This window comes from Glycine max, chromosome 8 (assembly GCF_000004515.6).
Source record: "Glycine max cultivar Williams 82 chromosome 8, Glycine_max_v4.0, whole genome shotgun sequence".
Classification (NCBI taxonomy): Eukaryota; Viridiplantae; Streptophyta; class Magnoliopsida; order Fabales; family Fabaceae; genus Glycine; species Glycine max.
Window position 1 is genome coordinate 2,234,077 of NC_038244.2, and position 25,391 is coordinate 2,259,467.

The window sequence follows — 25,391 nt, forward strand, 5'->3', positions numbered from 1 at the left end:
GTGAGAAATTTAATTGATTTGGTGCGAAAAAACTTAATGCGTTACATCTTAATTTCATATCAATTTCATCTATAACATATAAATATATACTCATCTTCATTTAATTTAGTCTTTATTGGCTCATCTTTTCCAACCCAAACAGCATTGTATTTACATGAAATTGGAGAACATTTTTTGATATTTTGAATGTAAATTCCTGGATTTCAAGGCATAAAACAAAGAAAATAATTATTACATTAAAAATAAAAGTACATTTAAATTTTTTTCAATTGACATCCAAACATAACAAAATGACTTGGTTTCATTTTCCTTTGCACGGACTCATTTATAAGTGGAAACATGATAGGGTGTTTATTTTTCTGTCGAGCATGAATGCTTCGTTAATGATAAATTCATGTTTGACATTTATTTGAGGTTTGAAAATGAAAAACCAAATACACTTAATCATAGGAAAGAAACACAAAATTGAAGCGAGACAAATAATGTCTTGTTAGGTCTATTTTTTGCTACATAAAACCAATTTTTAAATTAAAAATAAAAAAGTTTTAAAGAAAAAGTAGAGACTGTTTGTAAATTTTCATTTTTTTACTTGAAATATCCTTTTAAACCAAACAGGGCAAGAGTTACAAGGATAACACGGCATTAATTTTGTTTTTTTACTGATCAATTATGATTTTTTTTTCTAAAACTTTAGGAGTGAAAATAATGAAATCGAAGATGTACACTGGTCAAATTTATCAACAGTGTAAACAGCATCGATTGCACACCAATTACCAAATATCTTCATATCACCCGCTAGAAATCTCATGATCATGAATTCAAAGCAATACACCAAATTATAAACTAAATTTATTAAAAAGCCATTGTAGTCTCTAGAATTATCATTCATCAATAATCTTATCTTTTGTTATATAATTTTAAGACTTTAACTATCATTTAATCACATAAATAATTCAAATGACAGACACTTGGGAATTAATCACTCATTGCTTTATAAAGTATGTTGAACCAAAATGCTTTTGAATATGGATTAATTATGAGAAAAATCACGTTTTTTTTAAGTTCCCCAAGAAAACTGAAAACTGAATAATTTTTTGTTTCAAAATTGAACCAAACAAGCTTCTATCAATTTAAATCCCAAACATTAACAAGTACTTATATAGTGCATTGCTCAACTCAAATGACTTGATAAGAGCAATATCTTTCGTATAAAAATCAATATGGTACCAAATGAGGTTTTAAAACCGAGTTTCATGGAATTTTCTCAATCACACAATCTTGACCTTAGATGATCTCTCTAAATTGTTTGCAGTTTCCTGCTTTAAACTTACGGAAAACTCAGTACTGCAGCTATATCACATAATCATAAAGTAGGAAAGCTCTGATGGTTAACCCTCTTAAAATCTTATTCAAATCAAGCCAAAAATATTTGTCTCTATTCTTTACTGAAATTGGAAAATAAGTATCAGCTTAAAAAAAAACTTTCATCTTCCTTCTAATCAAAGAAGAAACATAAACCCCCAATTTGGTGCGGGTAAATTGTAATTTCAAGGCTATTTTGAAGTAAAAATATCACCATCAAACTAATGCAGTAATAATAATCCTTACCAAATTAAAATTCTGAAAATCATCATGGCACCAGAATAGCGTTTTTTTCTTCCTAAGAAACCCAGTCAATCTTACGCATCAAACAAAATTGCAAAATTCAATATCCTAAAGTACAGAACACAATAATTTTCCACCTGCTCAACCAAACATAAACACATGAACCGAAAAAACAGAGCAACCCAAAATCACATTTCATCCATTCATCAAAATCATAAAAATCACAATTCGTCAAGATAAACAACCCAAAACGCAGGAACACGATATTTGAACATTGTAATAATTATAAAAAAAACGGATTATTTACTACTGCGTCTTCCAAAATTATCCAAAAACAGACAAGCTAATCCACTTTGAACACACCATGCCACATGAGATGTGCAAGTGAAAATTGATCCATAAAGAAACTTACAAATGTAGAAAGGGGGCAAAATAAGAGGAAAAAAAGAACGACGTCGCGTTGATGGTGGAAGAATTGAAGAGGTGGATCAGACGGGGCTGAGAAGCTGGGAAAGTGGGGGCTTGGGGTCAGAGTTCATACCGATGACGATGACCAAAGGGATGAAACCGTAGTGAGTGATGACCTTCGCTTTTCGCATCGCCCATGTCGTCCACTCCTTCAGGCACTCGCTCGCGGATCGATCTTCCGCAGCCTTCGATCCCTTTGAACTCTTCCCCTTCGCCTTCAGAGAAACCCTTGACGCCATTGAAATTCCCCTTTTTTCTTTCTCTCCCTCCAAAACGGTCTATTTGGTCGATACCATAAACCCTAATTATAGCCGCTATGTCGTATACGTCACACGACTTGTCGCTTTACTGTGGCTGTTTTTAAACCAAGCATATCCCTATGATATATACGATACGACAACAGGGGTTGCGTCGTTTAAGCTTTATATATATATATATATATATATATATATATATATATATATATATATATATATATATATATATATATATATATATATATATATATAAAAGAAGCTTGCACTTAACACTTTTTTTTTTGAGTGTGAAGGTAACCCTCTCCTACTAATTTTTGGTAAATACGGAGTATATTTTATATTTTAATAAATTAAATATCTTTGCTTTTCTACTTACATTTTATTTCTAGAGTGATAAATTAACAATCTTCAAAAGTATCAGTGTACTTAAAGAGCTCAATATTCATGTATTGTCAATGTAAATACATTTAACATTATCAATCATTAAAAGTTTAAAACATTATTGTTGGTAGAACTTTTAAAATAATTAGGGAGTTGCTTTGCACGGTGTGAGTAAATCAAGGTGAGAGAGAGGAAAAGAAAAAAATAGCTTAATATTGAATTATAGGTTGACCCTTAGGAGAAATTTGACATATTTCATGTAACTATTAACTATAATAGAAATCAATAAAATTATTATAAGTGGTAGATAAACTACTTAGTCTAAATTAAATTATTCTTGCTATTATAAGTTTAGTGATGAGTTGATTTTGATAGTTACTTTTTTCAACTTCAATGTTGTTTAAGCTTTTGAAACACTTAATCTGAAATATAAAATTACATTCCGAAAAAGTCTTTTCAAAATGTAAAGATATATATACATTTCAGAGAAAGACCTTTAAATTTTGACATTCTAAATTAGATGCAGGAAGTAATATGGGAGGGGTAGGAAGTAATTGCCGTTGATTTGGTCGAGTGGGCTGAAATGGAGCCCAATAAAAGAGAACAGTATGATATTTCGGTTGGTTCCCATAAAAAATGGCTGGGACTGGGTTGTTTGGTAAAATGAGAGAGATATTTCTCTTTCTTCCATAAAACCCAAAACCCTACTTCTCCTGTATATTATCCTCACCTCTGCTTCCAACTCACTTCACTTCATTTCATTTCGTTTCCTGAAGCTCTAATTGATTGCGGTACGTTTCTCACATCTCTATCCATTCACTCTTCTCTTTCCCTTCCATTTTTTTCCTTTCACACTTTCTCCACAGACCGCCACAACACTCAACTGTCGTAACCGAATTCAACGATTTCCAGCGTTTTTTGATCGCCATAACAACCAATTACATCTTCTCCGCAAATTCATTTCAGCATCAGTTCTGAACTCTAGTTTCGACTCTCTTCTAATTTTTATTTTGGCGCAGATGAGAAGCACTGAACACTGAGGGTGATGGAAGACTATGATAGTTACATAGCGCAGAGTGGTAGGGGAGAAAATGGATTGACAGTGGCATCGCGTGCTTGTTCGCGCGACGAATTTCGCCCACGTGGCGGAAAAGTACTATCGCGTGTTGCTGCTGTTGCGGCTGCAAGAAACGGTTCTTCGACTTCAAGATATGATATGGCTGTGACGAGTAATGTTAAGAAAAAGCAAAAACGTAAGGGCCTTCAGGAGCTGTTTACAACCGATTACATTGTGAACAGCGTGTTACGGAAGGATGGTCCTCCACTTGGTCAGGAATTTGATTTTCTTCCTTCTGGTGCGTTTCGAATGGTTTATAGTTATTATACTTCGTACTCAACACTTAATCCTCTGTTTCTCTTATTGTATTAGATAGTTGTGGAACCATGGTATTAGATAGGGGCATAAGGTATTCCTTTTTGGTGATGAATGGTGATCGGATTCAGTGGATTTTTTTTTTCTTTAGTTGTTAAAAATACTGTGCATTACAACCCGAGCAGTACAGTATGGAGTATAAAGTCTAGAAATTAAAATTTTAGAATAGATTGCATTTGACCTTCTTAGAGGTTTACGAAACCTATGCAAACAACCCTTCCAGTCTCATTTAAACCTGCCCATTCTATAGTTTTTTGGTTGACAGATACTCATTCTCCCTCTTCTTTCATTTCTATTATTATTCTAAGTATTCCTTTTATTCTCTTTAGTCTTTTACGTCTCACTGTTATAATTTTTATAACTAGCCTTATTTTGTCCATTTCCTCTTTGTTTGATTAGGACCCAAATATTTCATTTCTGCTTGTGAAGAGGACCAAGGGTCCTCCAAAAGGAGGAAGGTAAGTTTTAGTATTTAACAAGAAAGTTTTTTTATGTTTCTTTTTACATTCCTTTGCATTTGTCACAAGTCCTCTTTCCTCAGGTTCCCAACAGTGCAACTCGAAGTCTCGCTGATTGTAATATGAAAGCACCTGTGAAGAAACATGGTATTGGCAAAGGTCTGATGACAGTTTGGAGGGCAACAAATCCTGATATTGGAGACCTTCCATTTGGTTTTGGCGTTTCTGGCCAAGAAGTTCCTCTAATCTCAAATTCTACAGGACCGAAACCAGTCCGTGAGAACAGGTCATGGAAAACAGTAAACAGGAATGTGAGTTATCTAAACCCATAATATTATGCACATTTTGTTTTCTTCCTATTATAATACATGAATGAGCATGCTAGTTTTTGTTTATAATAGTAGATCTTGATTTTTTTCTTTCTGCACAGGGAACGCCAAAAAGTAAAATGCAGAATAAGAGAAATAAATCGCAGGATAAGAGGAAACTTACCATGCAAAGAAGAGTGGTAATTAAAGAAGTTGAATGTGCATTTTTGTGCTTACTGTTGAATGGTTTGGCAAGTTTTTTGAGTTTCTCATATCTGGCAGGGGGACTTGAACCTAAATGTGACTCAGAATCAGTCACCAAAGGAAAAATGTGAACTAGCTTTGGATAGTGCAATATCTGAGGAGGGAGTTGATCGAATTTCAGTGTTATTTGATGATGAAGAGCTAGAGCTGAGGGAGTTACAAGAAGGAACCAATCTGTTTATGTGTTGTGATCATCTTGCTGCCGGTGGAATGGTTGGCTGCTCACTTTGTAAAGGTAATTTTGGAAGGAACAGAAATTGACCAGTATTCTATGTTATATTCAAATGAGTAATGATTTTATGAAGCTGGAATGTTCTGATTAATTCCAGTCATTAATTGCATGTGGCTTTTTACAGATGTGCTAGTGAAGTTTCCGCCAGATATTGTCAAGATGAAGAAACCTATCCATTTGCAACCTTGGGACTCATCTCCAGAAATTGTGAAGAAATTATTTAAGGTGCATATAATCAATCAGTTATGACTTGGAAGATCTGATTATGTTAATGCACATGTATTTTTTAATTGTTATATAGTGGTACTTGTCTTATGTGCAGATGTGTTTATGCACTCATCAACTAAAGTTTCTCTTCTATAACATAAATTTTTACTACTCAAATAGCTTAAAAATTCACCTGTGTTGTCCTTTGTCAGTATTATATGGTGGGAGATCCAAAATCCAGAGTAGTTTCTTGTTGGATTACATACTGGTCAATGCAGAAGAAAGGTTGCCATGCTAGAAAAAATGTAAAATTTAATCAACAGACTTGTAAAAGTAAATGAAAAGATGTAGTAGTTTATATAAAAAAATTTAAATAAAATAATTTTTCAAGAAAATTTACACGGCATTGGTTTGCTTTCTTTGTGATTCTCCTGGTGATGGTTTCTCTCATAGCCCAACCTTCCCATCACCATCTCATTCTCTGCCTCCTTTTGAAAGTTCCATTGCAGCCATGATTAAAAAGGTGAAATCACTGATCACATGAAATCCAACAAGCCATTGTCTGTTAATAATTTGGATGGTTTGAACACACAAGGGAATTTTGGAGAGGTATGTGAGTGTTTCGAGTTAGTTGGAAACTCATTGGAGTTGGGCGCCCTACACCTCTGTTGCATCCTGTCTGTGAAAGATTTGACAGGTGTTTTAGGTGGAATTAAACTGTTTTCAGAGACAGACATCACCAAAACACATAGAACACCTAAAAAAATTACAAGGCTATTGATCATAAAGGAGGAGGGATGAGGGATTCCATTTCTAGGATCACATGGTGTGTTTTGCACCTGCCACTGAAAACTAGCCATGCCTGGAAATTTTTATGCTGGGGAGCATCAAACCCACCATTGGAAGAGGTTTTGCTCGCCTCCTGTTATTGTACTTGCTTCTGCACTGTATGAGACCATGACTAGTTCTCCTCTTTTGAATCCCTCCTACCATTATTGTTTTAACAGTACCTACCTAAGGTTAGAGGTCAACATTCTTCCTTCTCTTTATATTTTGTTTAGGCTTCTGGAATTTAAACATATGATGAATATAATAGGTTATATAATGTGAAAGAGAAGGAAATTCTTCCTAATTCTAGCACTTTGTTATTTGTCGGACAAATCATTACCGGTTTTTGTTTTAACTTGGATGAATTATTACTGATGTTTGGATTTTATTAGTTACCCTGATGGATTTATTTGTTAAGTGACAGAAACAAGTTATTTCTTTGAAAGAACTTTAATTTGACATAGAACTACTTCTATTTTGGCAGGTTTTCCACTTCATTTATACATATGCTATAATTGTTGATATTTGCCCCTTCACCCTTGATGAGTTTGTTCAAGCCTTTCATGATAAGGTAATATGTCATCTTTGACCCATTTTGGAAGCATTTTCAGTTTTCTTGTTTAATTTTAATCTTATCTGAGTCATGTGAAATTGTAAGTTACATGCAAAATGTCTCTCTCTTTACTGCATGTGTTTTCCAGGACTCAATGTTACTTGGCAAGATTCATGTGGCCCTTCTCACACTTCTTGTGTCTGACATTGAAGTGGAGCTTACTAATGGGTTTTCACCTCATTTAAATAAATCGTGTAACTTTCTTGCATTGCTTCACTCGGTGAGTTACTGGGTTTCCTTAGGAGGCTATGGATTATTACATGCTTCTTGTCTTCTATATTTAATACATTATGACCAACAATCTAACATTTATCTATTTTAGCTGAGATACAAATTCATTGCGTGTTTATTTTAATAATGATTTGTCAGGTTGAAAGTCAAGAATATTCCCTGGATTTCTGGAGAAGATCTCTAAATTCTCTTACCTGGATAGAAATACTCCATCAAGTGCTGGTTGCTTCTGGATTTGGTTCAAAACAAGGTTCCTTACGTGGAGAGGTCCTTAACAAGGTATTCCAAAGTCCAAACAAGCCTATTCTATATCTGACTTGATTTGAATATGTTTATATTATTATGTGTATGTATTTGCATAAGATCAAACATTGTAGATGCTTTTGATTAGTGCATATTTTTGTATAAGCTGCCTTATGACATATCATAAATGGTGCACATCTGTTTTCTTGTATGTCGTTTACTTTGGCAGATTTTGAGGTAAAATAATATTTGAATCATATGTCATGTAACCAAAGGCAATACATGCAAGATGTTTACTTAGTCATGGAAAAAGTAGGTTTCAAAAAAGATATTTATTTAGTGCCACTTTTTTTTTTAAAAAAAAAAACTGTTAACAATGAAGGCATGTATCTTTATCTCAAAAATGCAATCATGAATATCTACGTGGCTAGTTATTAGGAATGAGAATAAATAGTCAGCATTTTCTAGTGTGCAAAATTTAATCTTAAATGGTGAGAGATGCTTGAAGGAGGTTTTGTTAATTTTTGTTGTTCAGTTGCTTTCAATATGCTTTTCTTGGATGTCAGTCCAAGTTTTCAGTTAGTGCTTACTTTGGTTTTAAGGTTTAGCCTTATGCTTTTGTTTTATAGGAATTGAATCTTCTTGTAAACTATGGTCTATGCCCTGGCACCTTGAAGAGTGAGTTGTTTAACATCTTGTCAGAGAGAGGAAACATTGGATGCAAAGTAGCTGAACTGGCAAAGTCAATGCAGGTAACTAACTGTTGTTATCTGATTCATTTTATTTGGATTATAATCTTTCTCTATATTACTGGTAAAATTCAACTGTTTTTTTGATACCATATAGATTGCTGAATTAAACCTTGCCAGCACCCCAGAGGAACTCGAGTCTTTAATATGTTCCACGCTTTCAAGTGATATTACTTTATTTGAAAAGATTTCGTCAACTGCATACCGTTTGCGTATGAGCACTGTTATGAAGGATGGTGATGAATCTCATTCAGATACAGAGGACTTTGGTAGTGTTGATGATGAACTTAATGACACTGATACGTGTAGCAGTGGTGACGATTTTGAAAGTGATCCAATAAACTCCAGTATAAGAAAATTGAAGCGTGCAAGCAGTCATAAAAATAATATGCTGAAAGTATACACTGAAATTGATGAGAGCCATCCAGGAGAAGCGTGGCTATTAGGACTGATGGAGAGTGAATATTCGGACTTGAACATTGAAGAAAAATTGAATGCATTGGCGGCTTTAACCGATCTTGTTTCATCTGGATCCAGCATCAGGATGAAGGTAAAATACTAAACTTCTAGGCACCCCCCGCCCCAAATTAAAGTGAAATTTTAAATTGATAAAACTAAAGTTATAGGCCTTGGATTGTCTTCGTTCCTCTCACTTCCCCTTCCAACTCCCAAACATCCCCTAAGATGTTTTATGAAGTTGTCTTATCATATTAAGTTTTGAATTATCTTTTTCGTACAGGATTCGACAAAAGTTGCAGCTGATTGCAATTCTAGCATTCAATTACAAGGGTCTGGAGCTAAAATAAAGAGATCAGCAGTAAAGAAACCTGGGCCACTTTGGAACCAGAAATTACACTTGAATTCTGATCCCTGTACAGTCGATTCCTCATCGTTAATCTCAAGACTCCATAGTCGTGAAGCTTCCTTTGAAAAGGGAAAAGGGTCATCTATTTCGCACCCTATTCAATCAGTGTTTTTGGGATCTGATCGTCGGTACAATAGATACTGGCTTTTCTTGGGTCCTTGTAATGTAGATGATCCAGGCCACAGGAGGATATACTTTGAATCTTCTGAAGATGGTCACTGGGAGGTTATTGATACTGAGGAGGTGAATTTCTTTGGTTTTCTTATTTGTCTAAGCGAAGATGTTTTGGTTACATATATTGGAAACATGGAAGAGTAAACAACCAAAAATGCATATGTTTATTTGTCTAGTGTGTCTATTGTATGCATTACTATTTTAGTGTTATAATTTTTTTGCATATGGTTAACCTGTATGTATGCAGGCCTTGTGTGCCTTATTGTCGGTTCTGGATGATAGAGGAAATCGGGAGGCTCTTCTTATTGAATCTTTGGAAAGGAGACAAGCATCACTTTGCAGATCTATGTCCAGGATTAATGTTAATAGTACTGGAAAGGGTTCTATGTCACATTCTGATCAATCTGAACTGGATATGGTCACTGATGACAGTTATTCTCCTGCATCTGATGTAGACAACCTGAACCTGACTGAGACTGCTAAAGACTCTCTGCCATCTGCTGGGGCTGTGGTAATTAAAGCTGGAAAGAAAGGAGAGGAACAAATTAAAAAATGGATCCGTGTTCAAGAATATGATACTTGGATTTGGAATTCCTTTTATTCAGATCTCAATGTTGTAAAATATGGTAAAAGGTCTTATCTGGACTCTCTTGCCAGATGTAAGAGTTGTCATGATCTATACTGGAGAGATGAGAGACACTGTAAAATTTGCCATATGACATTTGAGCTAGATTTTGATCTAGAAGAAAGATATGCAATCCACATAGCCACATGCAGGGAGAAAGAAGACAGCAATACATTTCCTAATCATAAAGTGCTACCATCACAGATTCAATCACTGAAAGCTGCAGTTTATGCTATTGAGGTGAGTTGTTATCCATATGCTTCAGTTTTCATCATTCATTGCATACTGGCATTGATTTCTTATTTTGTTAAATTGGACCTTTTAGGGCACAAATGCAATGCAAATATGCAATGCTGGGGGTTTGTGCGGGAAAATTGATACTTCATTTTTTGTGCCACTTGGTTTTGTTTGAACAGGGATGCTCTGTTCTAGAAAATATTTTACTTATGTTACTTCTAATCCAAGATAAGCGTGATATTAATTGATACTTAAATGTGATACCCTATTTCTTTATTTGCTCCAACTTTCTGATATTTTATATTGAAAACTTCGCATGGTTTACATGTATATTTTTCAAGCATGTGGACATTTTGAAGATTAATGATCTTTTCCCATTACTTTCACCACTGTTTGTGCAGTCTGTTATGCCTGAAGATGCCCTGGTTGGTGCTTGGAGGAAGTCTGCTCATAAACTGTGGGTGAAACGGCTCAGACGCACCTCAACTTTAGTGGAGCTTTTGCAGGTTTTTGTTTTAACTTTCTGTTTGATAGAATTTCCTGGAGCGTCTAAAATTCTATTGGTCTTAATTAACTTAATCTATTTTCTTATGAATTTGAAATTTTATAGGTTCTTGCTGATTTTGTTGGTGCCATCAATAAGGACTGGTTGTTTCAATGCAAATTTCCGCATGGGCTGGTTGAAGAAATCATTGCATCTTTTGCATCTATGCCCCATACATCATCTGCCCTTGCTCTGTGGTTAGTGAAGCTAGATGCCATAATTGCTCCCTACCTGGACAGAGTCCATCTTCAGAAGAAACAGGGAACCAGTAAGAGTTAAAGAATTTCTATATTATAAGAAATAACAAATCACATGGCACGAGATACTCATTTAGGCTGTTATACTTTGTTTTGGTTACAGTTTCACTTAGTTTAGATTTTTGGACATCTGCTTGAAAATTAAGGATATATATGCCTAACGCGCTTCTGATTGTTGCTTTATCCCTCTCTGCCCACTATCCTGATATTTTGAAGATGATAAACTATAGCAGGATGAAACCTCCTTTAAAATTGTCAACTTCCAAGTGTGTACCCTTTCAGTGTGTATTTTTTACTTGGAAAAATTACTGACATGTCAATATTCCAAGTTGCCAAATTGTTCTTGGTTGTTTGGAAGCTCAAAAATATGAAGTTAGGTGATAATTGTGGTGCTTTCATGTTCAAAATTTTATATAGTGATTCGTACTGTTGTGGTGTCATTAGAGATCTTATCAGAGAAAAGAAAACTTAAAAATGCTGGTGGAATGTAATTTATTTTATATTGTGTTTTCTCCCCCTTTTATTTTATTTGGGGTTGTCACAGATGTTTTCAACGAACTGGTCTTAAGATATGTACATGGTTCTCTATTTCAGGTCAGCATGGTCCTTGGCGATAGTTGTACTTACGTTTGTTGAAGTGTATGCGTATATTGGAACTGAAATGAAAGAACTACCTATGAAGGAACTACCTGTTCCGCTCCTTGACGCCCCGATTCATGTGCTGGCTTCACTTGGTTCTGAATTTTTAGAACGACTACAATTTGGCCGAAGCTTTTTATTTATTTATTTATTTATCCTCCCCTCCCCGATTTATACAGGCAATCTTGTTGGTCAGATGTATATAGGTTTACATTTTTTCCATATATAAAAAAAAAACTAGGTAGCTCGAGTTTTTTGGTGCGTAATCCCACTTGGTTTCTACAAGGTCACCCATTTTTCTTGCTTCATGATGTTTGTAGTCTTCTCGTTCGAGAAATCAATTTTGTCCTTGTATCCTACAGAATAATGTACTGACTGAAAATAATTTATATTATGAGAGGATTACAGAGTTTAAGGAACAATCCTATTTTTTTTATCTATTAAACTTCAATTAAATAAGGCAAGTGACTAGTGCCCTTAGTGAACAGGTTAAGGAACCAAAAAGGAAAAAAAAATTGAAATGTATAAAATTGTGTTGTCTATTTTTTTTTTGTGTTTTTCTATAATTTACACAATAAGTGTTTTCTCATTTTTTTTTAACCATTGCCTTGCCCTTATGGCACTAGTTAGCAAAACCAAATAAAAAAATGTAAAACTTTTATATTGCCCAATTTATAATATATGATGCAATAATTTTAAAAAGAAAGAGTTGTAGAGGGAGAATTCTTTATAATATAAAGATCATTATTTAATAGGATATTTGCACCGTGCAAGTGTGCAAAAATCAGAACTCAAAGCAATAATTCACAACTCAAAAAGGGCATGCTGATGAAGCTTGTCTATCATTATTCATAAATATTTTGAAATCACGTGTATAGATGAATATTCTAAAAGCAATAATTTAAAGTTTTTTAATATGCCCATGAAAAGGCTAGGCCAACTGCCAATACCAAAACAAAAATGTGGCTAATATTAATGTAGTTTGACAGCTATTTCAATCCTTACTGCATTTACAGCAAACGAGGCATGTGTGCCCCAAGTTGATATTTAACAATGAAAAGGCCCTTACATTAAAAACAAAAAAAAAAAAGGAAAAATTCAATAGTTTCGATATTTCTCTATCAAAGCCTACGGAAATAATACCCAGAAGACTATACGTCCCAAGTCAAGAAACATCAACATCTCTGTCAGCATGAGCTTTAGACAGTCTGCTTCCTCGTTTTCAAAATGGAACAAAGAAAGGGAAAAGATGAAAGGAGCCATCAGCATATTAGTGCAACTGCCTCACTACATAGGTGCAACACAAACAGACTGGAAATTTAAGAAAGTTTTATTTTATCAAAAGTATGCGATATTAATTGAAATATACTATTATAACATCCCATTCTTAAAAAGATAATCAGAAAAAGAAACTCTATTTTAATATACAAGTCTTGCAGAGGAATATATGATTAAAATTACAATCCAGATTTAGACTAGCAACATGACAACTTTTCTTTAACAAATGACTCGGCCAAACTCGATACTAAACTGCTTGATAAGATCAACCAATGTTTGAAGGGCCAAAAACAACTACTAAGTTTCATCATTTAGCTTAGTCAAATAAATTTACCAATACCACTACCAGTAATCATTAAACACTGAGCAATCTATAGTAAGTCCATAGTACGAAACTAAATTAAAAAAACTTTTGAAATTTTTTATGATCAAACTAATTAAATGAAATGCTCAGAATTTGGAACAGGCCTTTCAATATGAATTTATAAAGCATTAGGCAAATAAAAGAATATTTGGTTGCTAAATGCTTCCCTATTCTTAACACTGCAGGAAAAATGCTAAAACATTAGATAGATGGATACAAGAACGACTTCACTAATTGTAATCAACACCACATCTACATCCTTACGGTCAGCATCTGCTATTCTAGCCATAGAAAATTACAAAATTTTGTTGCCTAGAAACATGCTTTGTTCTAACTTCTAAGGCAGGTTGAATAATCAAAATGAAATTATATCCAGTTCACACAAAGATATTATTCAACTACATCCAGCAGTGAAACAATCAAATTTCCCAAACTCATCCTTGCGGAAGAAAGTTCCATTAGATGCAACTACTGAATGCCAGCCCATGCAATACTGCCATCTGCGTATGGAGCAAGAACCAAAATCAAACCAGAACAAATAAAAATTTCAAATTAACATGAAAATAAAACCAATTAATAAAGTATATCACTACTACCATTAAGAATTTTTTGTTCATTTCCCCAAGTTTATATACTGTCAATTCCCAACTATGCTCTTGAGATAGATACTAATGCAAATATTAACAACATCAAAGTTAATTTAAACTGAAACAAGGACAGGAAATTCACAAATAGATACCGATACTAGCTGTATTATGTTAAAGCAGAGACTGTTTCATATCCATCAGCCTCAATAGCTTCTACCATCGATATGTCGCCTGACCTTGCAATTTTCCCTTTGTCCTGATTTTTTTAAGAAGAAAAAGAGAAGTCCTTTCATGTTATTTCACACCATAGACGTAATACATATACAAATTCAGTTTCCCATACACTGTCTAGAGCTGCTTTCTAAGAAAGAAAAAACAATATTCTATCAGAAGGCTTATAAATGTCTTTACACGTACATAAATGAGATGACATCAACAAAGACTTTTACACTAGAGCCAAGCTTGAATAAACATCTTCACAGATCACAAGTCCTTAATACTTATAGGAGAAGAAATTGTGAGGTAAAATGAGTTAAACTTCTCTGGTAAATTAAAATCAAGATATGCCTTTTAGCTTTTGGAAAAGTTAGAAGAGAGAGCATGTTTGTGTCAACTACTTTAGGAAATCTACCTCGTCAAGCTCATCCTTCACTTGAATTGATAACTATGAAAGTATCCCAATAAAAGGGGAGAAAGAATGTGATAGGACCAGCACCTTAATTCCAATAATCAAAAGTGAAAACCCCATGTATCATACATATTCCAAATTCAAAACTTGCAATGATATTGAAGATCAATAGTAAGTTAAAAGTTACCATAACATGGACATGTGTAGGATTCAAAAGATCAAGAATCCGCCTATAATGAGTTATCATCAACAAGGACTTTTCTGGGGTGAGAATCCTATTAACTGCATTGGCAACATCCCTGAGCGCATCAACATCCAAACCAGAATCAATTTCATCCAAAATAGCCAAGTCTGCCCCCAAAACCGCAAGCTGCAAGATTTCATTGCGCTTGCGTTCACCGCCACTGAACCCTTGGTTCACATTCCTATTGAGAAAGTCAGCCTTCATGTTAACAAGCTGAAGCTTCTCCATCAGGTAAGGTAAAAACTGCACCGAAAACCAATCCCAATCATAACATGCAATGATGAGGAGATATATGGTTGGCCCAGTCATGGGTTCGAATCCCCCAATGACATTTTTAACAAAATTAACAAACTAACATTTAACAATAAAAAAAAAATATGCAATGACGAAAAATGACCTCATACTAAAGTCCTATTTGGATAAACTTCTTGACAAACACTTAAATGACTTGAATTTATCCAATCAACATATATAATACCTCGATTGGTCCAACCTCTTCTCGACCAAGTTTTTTCATTCGAGCATTGTAGGCCATGGCGAGAAATAGATCATTGGAAACACCGGGGATTTCAACAGGGGATTGAAAACTCATGAAGAGACCCGCAAGAGACCTTTCTTCAGGTTCCATCTCAAGCAAATTCTCACCTTTGAAAACAACACTGCCTCCGGTTACTTCATAATCTGGGTGCCCCACAAGAACCTGCATGCAGTTCAATTACTTAAAAATCCTTTCTTTTTTCTTTTCAATTGAATGAGAGAGGGTAGGGTAAGTGAGTAAGTGAGTCAGTGACCTTGGCAAAAGTGCTTTTGCCGGAACCGTTTTTTCCCATGATGGCGTGGACCTCTCCTTGGTTGACGGTGAGGTTGACGCCGTGGAGAATGTCGACGTTGGATTCGACAATCTTGGCCCTCAAGTCATTAACTTGGAGGAGGGGAGTGGCGGCGCTGGCCACGCAGACGCGGTGGTTGACGCGGCGGAGGGTGGGTTTTGGGGATCGTCGGAGAGGGTTAACGGTGGGAGAACAGTGGATTAGTAGGGATAACGCCATCGCTGCACTGATACGTAGAGAATCCCTTTTCTTTTGCTCTGATTCTTTTCAATGTTTTGTCTGAGTCTTTCAACCCATCCAAATTAAATTTAAGGTTTAGATACACTTTTTTCATGTAATTTAAGGTTATATTTTTCGTTTTTGAAAAAAAAAAAGATTGTTCTAATCCGACATTATGTTTTTTTTTCCTGGCTTGATATAACACTTATTTTAATGTTCAAAAGTATTTTGAAAAATGAAACAATTATATTCTATGATTAAAATGAAAGAAGATTATAATAATAAAAATAAAAAAACACTAAATTAAAAAAAAATTAAGCCTGAATTTAATTAAATTGGTATGAATTTACTTATTAATTTTTAGTAACCATGTTAGTTGGGTTAAATTGAGTTGAGTGATTTAAAAAAAATACTCATTTCCTAAAATAATAATTTTTATTTTCTGATTTTACATACCGGCAATTTTTTAATTTTATTTAATTAGATATAAATTTCTCTTCACTTGTGCCCACACAAGAATTTCTCATTAAAAGATGTTGAAAATAATTAATTGAAAGAGATGATAAATTATAAAATGCTAGGATCTTTGAATTTTTAAGATAAAATATACATATTGAAAATTGAATCATGGCATTTAGTTACATATTATTAAACCATATAATTAATATTAAATTTAAAAGCCTAAAATGATATACTATATGCATGCTAAAAAGAGTGGAGATCACCACTTTATACAAGGAGAATATTCAAATTTGTGTGAATATGAGAAAGAATGAAAACCTAATGAAGCGGATAAACTTGATGTAATTTTTATTTTTTGTCAACGACTTAGTTTAATTTAATTTATTCAATTTGTAAAAAAAAATGAATAGAAAATGATAATTTAAGGATTTTATGGGAAAAACAAGAAATCAAAGTTGCTTAATTTTAAAACAAAATGGCTTATTTAGTTTAAAACTTAAAAAAAAAAACAAACTAAAAATGTAATCAACTTTATTTTAAAATGTAGACGGTAAAATTGCAATTGTTGATAATAAAAAAAATCAAATATTCAAGAACAATGTCAATGACACGCATAATAAATTATAAATATTTCGAATTCATTAATTGCATTAATTACGAACTTTGTTTTTTAAAATACATTTTTTAATACCAAGTATTTATGAAATTTATTAATAATTAATTTCTATCATGATCAGTGGAAACTTTTATTCTAATCATATTTTTTATCTACAAACCTTAATTTAAAATTTTGTTTAAGAAATTTGGGCATAATTTCATTTGGAGCAACTGTAATGTTAGTCTTTTAAAGTATATTTGGAGCATAACTTGAGTTGAATTCTTAGATAATTTTTTTTTTCAAATTCAATTTTTCATAAATTAATCAGCAGCGTGATCAACTTGAGCCGCTCAATAAAATTTTAAAATATAAAAAAAAAACAAAAAAAAACAAGCAAGCCCATGAAACAAGAAACATCAAACATCTTATATAATATAACATCGGTATTATATCATTTTATAATATTAAATATTAATCATGTAATTCACGTGAGTGACAAGTCGCTACACACAAAATTTTATAATACTATATATCATTTTCATTATTTTAAATGCTTCTATTTTTTTTTTCTTCAAACGAACTATTTTAAATAAATGAGTCCCACTTGTACTAGCGGGAGAACGACTCCCAATGAAGATGTCCTAATTAAAGGCCATTATCTAGATCTCACCTCATCTTATTAATTTTATACTATTAAAAAAATCGCGTAAAATAGATAGATATTAGGATAATAATGCATGTACATCATAAATTTTATATCTTTATACTTGTTTAGTAAGGAAAAAATATGTAAAAATGTTTATATTTAAATTTATCTATTTTATTCAAAGAGAATGTAATGTAAAAGGAATTTAATTGGAATTTATTGATAATATAAAAGAATTCTATATTGTTGTTCAGTTACAAGATACTGTATATTTAAAAGGATTAAATTTTATAATAATTATGTTAAAAGTTAAATGTAGAATGATTTTTAATTTGTTAATCATGTAAAAATATATACTCTATAATAATATTATCAAAATTAAATTCATATAAAAATATGTAAGAAACAGTATGTATGGATATAATTATGACGAATATTTATAAATATTATATGATTTTGATGGGTTATGATTCTTCTGAATAAATTGGCTTGTATGCTGAGATGCCAGTCACCATGAGAGATGAGTGACTCAAAATGGAATATATATTATGCGGAATCCGATCAGTGCTGTGTTGTGCATGCTATTCATGATGTCAGATATGTTCTGTAACCCCTCAGTTCAGAGGATGATATCAAATCTATGTACCAAAAGCATCATTAGGTGTATTAACATTATTAATATGCTTTAAAAAATTAAGTGTACTGCCAAATACAATTAAGACGTGAAGGTGAAATATTTTATAGGTTTCTCATAAAAAGTTTGTTGGTCATATGGATAATAATTTTATTATTATTTTTTCAATGTTTTATTGATTTTTATAGTTAATTTTAGCTATAAAATCGATTGGAAAAAAGTTCACCAAAAACAAAATATAATGCTGTAATTGGCGGTGGGCCCATATGAGGAAAAATTACTCAAGTATAAAGGTGAAATCCTGAATCCCATGGATTCGCAAACTTGATATCTCAAATTTGGGTGATTTTTTTGTTTCTAATTTTAAAATTATTAAAAATTAAATCTAATATCAATTTTTAAGTGTTGAATTTTAGTTATGGTTTAAATTTCAGTTTTGAAATTTTAAAAGATCTTATATGGTCTGACAGAAAATAAAAATAACAAACATATTTATCCCAAAAATAAAAAAATAAATATGACAACAATTTTTATTAAGAACAAGATTGTACAAGTCACATTGAAGCGAGTCAAAAGATCCTGAACTGGCAACACCACCGGACACCGGTAGTCTCCGCACACCGCTGAGTCATTCACGACTTCCAGAGAGAGGGTCACGTGGAGAGAGAGAGAGATGTCTAAGAATTTTTTGTTTTAGGTAAAACTGTTTTAAAAATCAATAAAAAAAAACCAATTTTACCCAACACGTTTTGATTTTAAAATAACATTTCAAAATTATAAATCACACACTCATAACCACCCCAACAAGGGAGACCTTTGAATATACTGTTAAATTACTTATGTTGTTTGTTTGTAATCCATTAGTTAAAAGAACTTAAAATTTCTCAAATATTTTACCCCTTTGATTTTCCAAGAGACCTGAATATAAATATCTAAATTCTCTTGCATACCCATCTAAATATATTTGAGAAAGAGGATTTTGCTCTTGAAACGTGACTCTGGGAATGGATAGTCTACTAACCTGATTCCTCATTCTTAAACCAAACTAATTTGTTTTTATCATATCTGGATTGGTTTTGACAGACATCAGAGTAATTAATTTTTTTCTCTGAATTGAAATAAATTGACTTATAAACATCCTCATTAACAAGCACTTGAAAATTCTTAGTCAAGAACATTGAATATACTTTGAATAATTTTTTTATACTTTTAATGCAATTAAAGTTTTTAAATATTTTTTATTTTGATTTTTTAAATATTGATTAACATTTGTTTGAAATAAAAAAACTCTTTAATGATATTTTTCAAATACATACCTTTGATAAAAAAAAAATTCCTTACAAAGTTTGCTTAACTGAGGTGATTCAATTTATTTTGAGTTTAATTTTTATGTATTATCGATGGAATTTTTTTATATCATCAAATAATAAAAAATATTATTTATATGACATTTAAAATAATTAATAAAAAAATTTAAAAATTAATATAAATAACATCTTATAAATAAATAACATGTAAATTTTTTTATTAAAAAATTTACAATAACTCATATTTTACTCATCCAAATGAATCAGACTCTTTAGTAGAATATTTTTTACATTATCATTATACTATATATCATTTACTCCTACTCATATTAGCACATTTGTGATGCACTTAAATCTTTTATTCTAGACAATACATTTTTTTCACATAAAGAGATAATTTTAAGTTTAAAGCATTACAACAAAGTAATTTTTATTTTTTATTTTTTAACGGGTGTAATCAGCAGAGACAGTATTGTTTGAGACATTAAATTTAAATACTTCTCTTAATAAAAGTTTGAATCTTAATTCGTGATAAGATACAATATTGTTTGAGGTATTAAATTTAAGCACTTCTCTTAAGTGATACTAAGAGACTAGTCTCCTATTTAAAATTACACGACTCCAAATCTAATGTTGTTAGATAAAGTGAGATACGTATAAATCAGCAGTTGAATGCACTAATTTAATTCATTAAGATCGTAAAGAAAGTTTTTCACAGCAAGTAAAGTGCAAGCACGGAACGAACACGCAATTGGTATTTCCCCATAAATATACACTCTGACGCAACGAGTTATTGCACCGCCACATATTAAGAGGGAGGGTCCATTCGTCGTGGGACGAATACTCAAATCATACAGTACTACTTCTGTGCTGATATTTCCATTTGTAATTTCTAATTAATTACTTTTTTCATTGATAATTTAATTCTATTCTTTTTCTATAACCATAGTTATATTCCGCCTTTTATAATTGTTGACTAGTAAGAAAGATTATGATATTTTATTTTTCTTGTGTTTCAAAAGAGCGACGCGACGCCTATTTTGTTTCAGACAAAGTTTTGTTGCAAAGCAAAAACTACTACGAGGAGCTTTCCTCCATACGAATCAAAGGAGGAGAGAGAGAGAGAGAGAGAGAGGAGACACAGACACAAAGGAAACGGAAAAAGCAACACACAAAAAAAAAGAGGTTCAGATTCGATCTCTTGTTTTGTTCTTCCATTCATATCTGTTTTATTTTATTTTATTTTTCTTTCTTTCGGCAATTGCATCTCATCAAGCTCGTTTTTTTCTTCTTACCATCTTCATTTCCGCACTTGTTTACTCCTCAATTCTCTTTTTTTTCTTCGGGATCTCAGGTGGGTTTCCGTTATTTCTCAATTTGGACGCATATTTTTTGTTTTATCTCTTGAATCTGCAAGCTATATTGAAGATTCGTTCTAACTCTTAATTTCATTGCAGCAAAGCTGCGTTTTTTTTTATATTATTAGCTAGATCAGAAACATGTGAATGCCTCAATTGTTAATTTTCTTGTTTTCCTTCTGGATTTTGCATGCAAATAGTTGTTTAATTTGGTTGTGGTGGCTATTCAACTTTTTTTCTCTGCATTTGTAAAGCATTTTTTCTTCTTTGAGATGTTTGTGGGAATTGAGCTTGGGAATAATGGAATATGTTCGGTTGAATTGTGGTGAGAATGAAATGCATTTGATTCTCTTTTGCTATGATGGTTGGTTGCAGGTCTGTGCCTCCTCTTATATGTAATAGCTAGTTTCCGAGACAAGAAAAAAAATAAAAGTAAAAAGAGAACATGGATTATGAAAACAACAGTTGGATTTGGGAGGGGGTAAACTACTACCCGTGTGTGTTTGGCGGTCTAATGGTTACAGCAGCCTTGCTGGGCTTGTCAACCAGCTACTTTGGTGGGATTGGGGTTCCTTATTTATCGCTGCCATGTTCCTGGTCTAATTTGGGGATTTTCCACCAGAAAAAATCTGGGAAGAGGCGCATTCGGGTGTACATGGATGGCTGTTTTGATCTGATGCATTATGGCCATGCCAATGCACTCAGGCAAGCAAAGGCTCTAGGAGATGAATTGGTTGTGGGTCTAGTGAGTGATGAGGAAATCGTGGCAAATAAAGGACCACCTGTTTTGTCCATGGAGGAGAGGTATAGATATTTGATGTTGTATAGCCTTTTTGATTCTAAAAGTGATGTATATTTGCCTCTTCTCTTGTATTGGTGATTCTGAAAACTGAATTATGGAAGTGAAGTTTTTATTTGAAAATGTATTTATCTTTCAGGCTGGCCCTTGTCAGTGGATTGAAGTGGGTGGATGAGGTCATAACTGATGCTCCTTATGCAATTACCGAGCAATTCTTGAATCGTCTCTTTCATGAATATAAAATTGATTATGTCATACATGGTGATGATCCTTGCTTGCTTCCAGACGGAACTGATGCATATGCTGCAGCAAAGAAAGCTGGTCGTTACAAGCAAATTAAACGTACTGAAGGAGTTTCCAGTACAGACATCGTAGGTACTAAGCTTCCATGTTGATAATTGATACCTTGGTACTCCCCAATGATTTTCATAAATCATTGTTAAGCTAATCATATGTATTTGATCTAACTATGCTTCAATACAGGAAGAATACTGTCTTCTTTAAGAGATCAAAAAAATTGTGAAGATCATAATGGCACCGAGGTAAAACCTCAAGAAGAAAACCAGTCAAAGGCTTCCCACATAGCCCAATTCCTTCCAACTTCTCGACGTATTGTCCAGTTTTCAAATGGCAAGGTATTTTGGTTGCTTGTGTCATGTCTATTCTTTCAAAGAAATGGTGTATATTTGGTTCATAATTCTAGAAACCAACTTATTCTCTGGTGAATATTTATTTTTATATATTGTTGCTGTTTCTTTAAAAGCTATGCTAAACCATGTCAAGATTTACATGGCTTTGCTTAATACAACAAACAATGGTTCAAAATTTATGGGACAATTAGTGTGTTCAAGTTGAAAATAGTTAGAGGCAATTTGTCTTCTTCATTACAGTTTGCAGAACTTTTTCATGCAATGATCCATTGTCACTCCATCTTATTTTAGGGTCCTGGACCAAATGCACGTATTGTATACATTGATGGGGCATTTGATCTCTTCCATGCCGGCCATGTTGAGGTACACTGTTAAGCTTTGTATTGGGTGTAATTTATTGCCTACACAGTTGAATGCTAAAGTTCACGATCAAACAGGCAGGCACCATTTTACTTATTTGTTATGCTATAATTGTGTTTTATTTATTTTTCCATGTTCTTTCAGATACTTAAGAGGGCTAGGGAGCTTGGTGACTTTCTTCTAGTTGGTATCCACTCAGATGAGACAGTGAGGTATGTGATTTATGATTGTGCAAAATTGATTTTATGGGTATTATCCAGGTGATGGTGTTAACCACAGATAGGAAACTACCAACTTTTCTGCAGTGAGCATAGAGGAAATCACTATCCAATTATGCATCTGCATGAGCGTAGCCTTAGTGTGTTAGCTTGCCGTTATGTTGATGAAGTTATTATTGGTTCACCTTGGGAAATTACAAATGACATGGTAAGTCTCTGATTCTACATTTTTTGGATTTCATTGAAGTAGTTTCACCACTTTATTTGAAATTGTTCTCGGTGCATTGAAACTTCATCTCCACCTTTTCTCATTTATATTTGTTGAACACATACATTGCAAATACAACATTTTAGTATAATTTGAATTGATTGGATATTTTCATTGCTTCATCTGAAGTGTTCTTGATCATTATTTTTTTTTTTTAACTCGTTCCTTGCTTCATCTGAAGTGTTCTTGATCATAATTTGAATCCATTGGATATTTTCATTCTGATGAAGTTTATTTTTTGGAATCAAACAGATCACCACTTTCAATATCTCAGTAGTTGTGCATGGTACTGTTGCTGAGAAGACATTAAATGTAAGTGTGCTGTACTTTTACTGTTCACTTGGGATACAATATAATTTTCCTTTTTTTTTTGGGCATATTACTGAACAAGTTGTAATATGCAGTGTGAATTAGATCCATATGAGGTCCCTAAGAGCATGGGAATATTCCACTTGCTCGAAAGCCCAAAAGATATTACTACTGCCACAGTAGCCCAAAGGATAATGGCTAATCATGAAGCTTATGTGGTAATTTCTTTAACACAACTTTTTTTTTCCCGTTTTTGCTTTCTCAATATTTGAGCAACCTTCAAATTTTGTCGATATGGTTAATCGGTTATTCTAATATATAAGGCCAATATCAAATTTGTCAAAGGTGTTGTTAATTTTATAATCCTTTGCAAGTTGCATAGTTTCCCTCTCAAGTCAAAGATTCATTAAACATCTATTTCTGAAAGTGTACTCCACTTGCTGGAATCTGATGTGTTCAACCCAAGGGTTATTCACATACTGCTGAAGCATTTGAAAGGGTTATATATGTTCTTTGCATTCACCCTTTTGGATCTTTTTTCCTTTTATCTTTTTCAGTCAAACTGTAATCGATTTTTTCAGATGTAAACATGGCATAATTATCTGCTTCCTTTTATTGTCTGATGCAGAAACGCAATGCTAAGAAAACTAGGAGTGAGCAGAGATACTACGAAGAGAAAAAATACGTCTCTGGAGACTAGAGTGTATATAATGATCTTTTACATTAGTTTGGTACTGCTCTTCAAGTTTGACCCTGTCACAGAGATGCTACCTATAGTATGAATCTAGACACGCTTTGTGAAGGACATGTGGTGCAGGGTATGTATAACATAGGAGTGGTCATAACTCAGGAATACCGATGTACTTTAATGTCCTGATGTTTTACTTTTGTCATCTGAAAGGCAACCATGTGGTTTGCTCACCAGTTTTATGCCATTTGGTTTTTGCTATGGTTTTGGTGTTTTTAGTGTACTCCAGTTCCAGTTAGAGATTCCTTACTCTGATAGTATATATATTGTGACTATCAGAAGTTATACGCATCAGAATGGCTTTGCCTTTATTTATTTGATATTCTACTCAGCAGAATTATTTTATTTGGAGTGTGAAAAACCTGACCCATTGTTTATTATAGATAAACCAATAAAAGAAAATGAAAGCAGCTTTTTTCTGTTGCAATCTGCACCGTTCTTACGGGGGTTCAAGTATGGTTTATTTAGCCAAGTGTACTAAGACCGGTTGATATTACGTAATATGTGGTTTTGGGTTGTACAATAATTAAGAGAACTAATAATTTTTTCCTAAAAGTAAGAAAAAAAATTTGACTGAATATTTTCTTAATGTTAAATGACAATTGACAACAAAATTTGCTAAAATGAAATTTATTTTAAATGATAGTGATGATGATCAATGGTGGTACTGGTGTAACCTAATATGCATCTATTCTGAAGCCTTTTTTGTTTTTGACGTGAAAATCATAGGTTAGCATGCATACAAATGGTACAAACAAACACATACACGGTGATAATAACAATAACAATGACAGTTGGTAATGATAATAGCAATTACAATATTGGTAATATGACAATTAATCATAGTGGTAGCGTCGTAGCGAGAAATTAATATTATTGGCAAAAATGACAACATAAAATGGCAAAATGAGGAAGAACAGAATTTAATTCCTTATTTAAAGTTTACCCTATTATAAAATTTTACCACAATAGTAAATTATAAAAATGAAACTCTAGTAAAACACTAAATGCAATCAGATATAAATTTTATCCAGACAAGAAAAGTAATTGCACAATCTAACAAATAAGTCAAAAACTAATTTTAACTATATTATAATGTCATAAAATTAAATCTTAAACAGTTAAATTTATAGTAGTTTCAATTCTATAAAAACTCCAAAACTCAATGCCGATTTCAAATCTCAATGGGCAATCCTAGTTACCGAAGTTAAAAATCAAATTAATAAATCTAAATACTCCTATGTTTTTTCTTCCAAGAACCAGAATA

General features: G+C 32.8%; 4 protein-coding genes across 7 annotated transcripts; 2 read left to right on the top strand and 2 right to left on the bottom strand.

Annotated features, from left to right (window-relative positions):
• Window positions 1–1,888: 1,888 nt before the first annotated feature.
• Window positions 1,889–2,366, bottom strand: LOC100783402 (mitochondrial import receptor subunit TOM7-1). Its single transcript, XM_003530573.5, has one exon. It carries the CDS (start codon window positions 2,310–2,312, stop codon window positions 2,094–2,096), a length of 219 nt encoding a protein of 72 aa, XP_003530621.1. The 5' UTR covers window positions 2,313–2,366; the 3' UTR covers window positions 1,889–2,093.
• Window positions 2,367–3,361: 995 nt separating this feature from the next.
• On the top strand, window positions 3,362–12,039 carry LOC100792062 (homeobox-DDT domain protein RLT3). The gene is made up of 17 exons (XM_006584729.4): window positions 3,362–3,502; window positions 3,731–4,066; window positions 4,543–4,601; window positions 4,685–4,912; window positions 5,032–5,109; window positions 5,192–5,408; window positions 5,530–5,630; window positions 6,925–7,011; window positions 7,142–7,273; window positions 7,423–7,563; window positions 8,157–8,279; window positions 8,374–8,826; window positions 9,016–9,384; window positions 9,563–10,180; window positions 10,579–10,683; window positions 10,788–10,989; window positions 11,573–12,039. Exons 2-17 carry the CDS (start codon window positions 3,757–3,759, stop codon window positions 11,593–11,595), a joined length of 3,246 nt encoding a protein of 1,081 aa, XP_006584792.1. The 5' UTR covers window positions 3,362–3,502; window positions 3,731–3,756; the 3' UTR covers window positions 11,596–12,039.
• A 1,434-nt stretch (window positions 12,040–13,473) lies between these two features.
• LOC100811883 (ABC transporter I family member 6, chloroplastic) lies at window positions 13,474–15,864 on the bottom strand. 2 transcript variants are annotated; one of them, XM_041017917.1, is made up of 4 exons: window positions 15,510–15,864; window positions 15,197–15,418; window positions 14,662–14,961; window positions 13,474–13,759 (listed from the first exon to the last, which is right to left on the bottom strand). In XM_041017917.1, the coding sequence occupies exons 1-4, from the start codon at window positions 15,765–15,767 to the stop codon at window positions 13,718–13,720; spliced, it is 822 nt and encodes a 273-aa protein (XP_040873851.1). In that variant the 5' UTR covers window positions 15,768–15,864; the 3' UTR covers window positions 13,474–13,717. The 2 variants fall into 2 exon arrangements, with proteins under 2 accessions (XP_040873851.1, XP_040873850.1); XM_041017916.1 differs by lacking the exon at window positions 13,474–13,759 and adding an exon at window positions 13,999–14,102.
• A 4,288-nt stretch (window positions 15,865–20,152) lies between these two features.
• Window positions 20,153–24,325, top strand: LOC100781961 (ethanolamine-phosphate cytidylyltransferase). Of its 3 annotated transcripts, none has more exons than XM_006584730.4 (11): window positions 20,153–20,270; window positions 20,437–20,599; window positions 21,148–21,576; window positions 21,711–21,946; window positions 22,055–22,206; window positions 22,513–22,584; window positions 22,726–22,793; window positions 22,887–23,007; window positions 23,320–23,379; window positions 23,472–23,594; window positions 24,005–24,325. In XM_006584730.4, exons 3-11 carry the CDS (start codon window positions 21,218–21,220, stop codon window positions 24,074–24,076), a joined length of 1,263 nt encoding a protein of 420 aa, XP_006584793.1. In that variant the 5' UTR covers window positions 20,153–20,270; window positions 20,437–20,599; window positions 21,148–21,217; the 3' UTR covers window positions 24,077–24,325. The 3 variants fall into 3 exon arrangements, with proteins under 3 accessions (XP_006584793.1, XP_003530503.1, XP_014634140.1); XM_003530455.5 differs by having other exon boundaries at window positions 20,207–20,299; XM_014778654.3 differs by lacking the exons at window positions 20,153–20,270; window positions 20,437–20,599 and adding an exon at window positions 20,625–20,768.
• The last annotated feature ends 1,066 nt before the right edge of the window (window positions 24,326–25,391 follow it).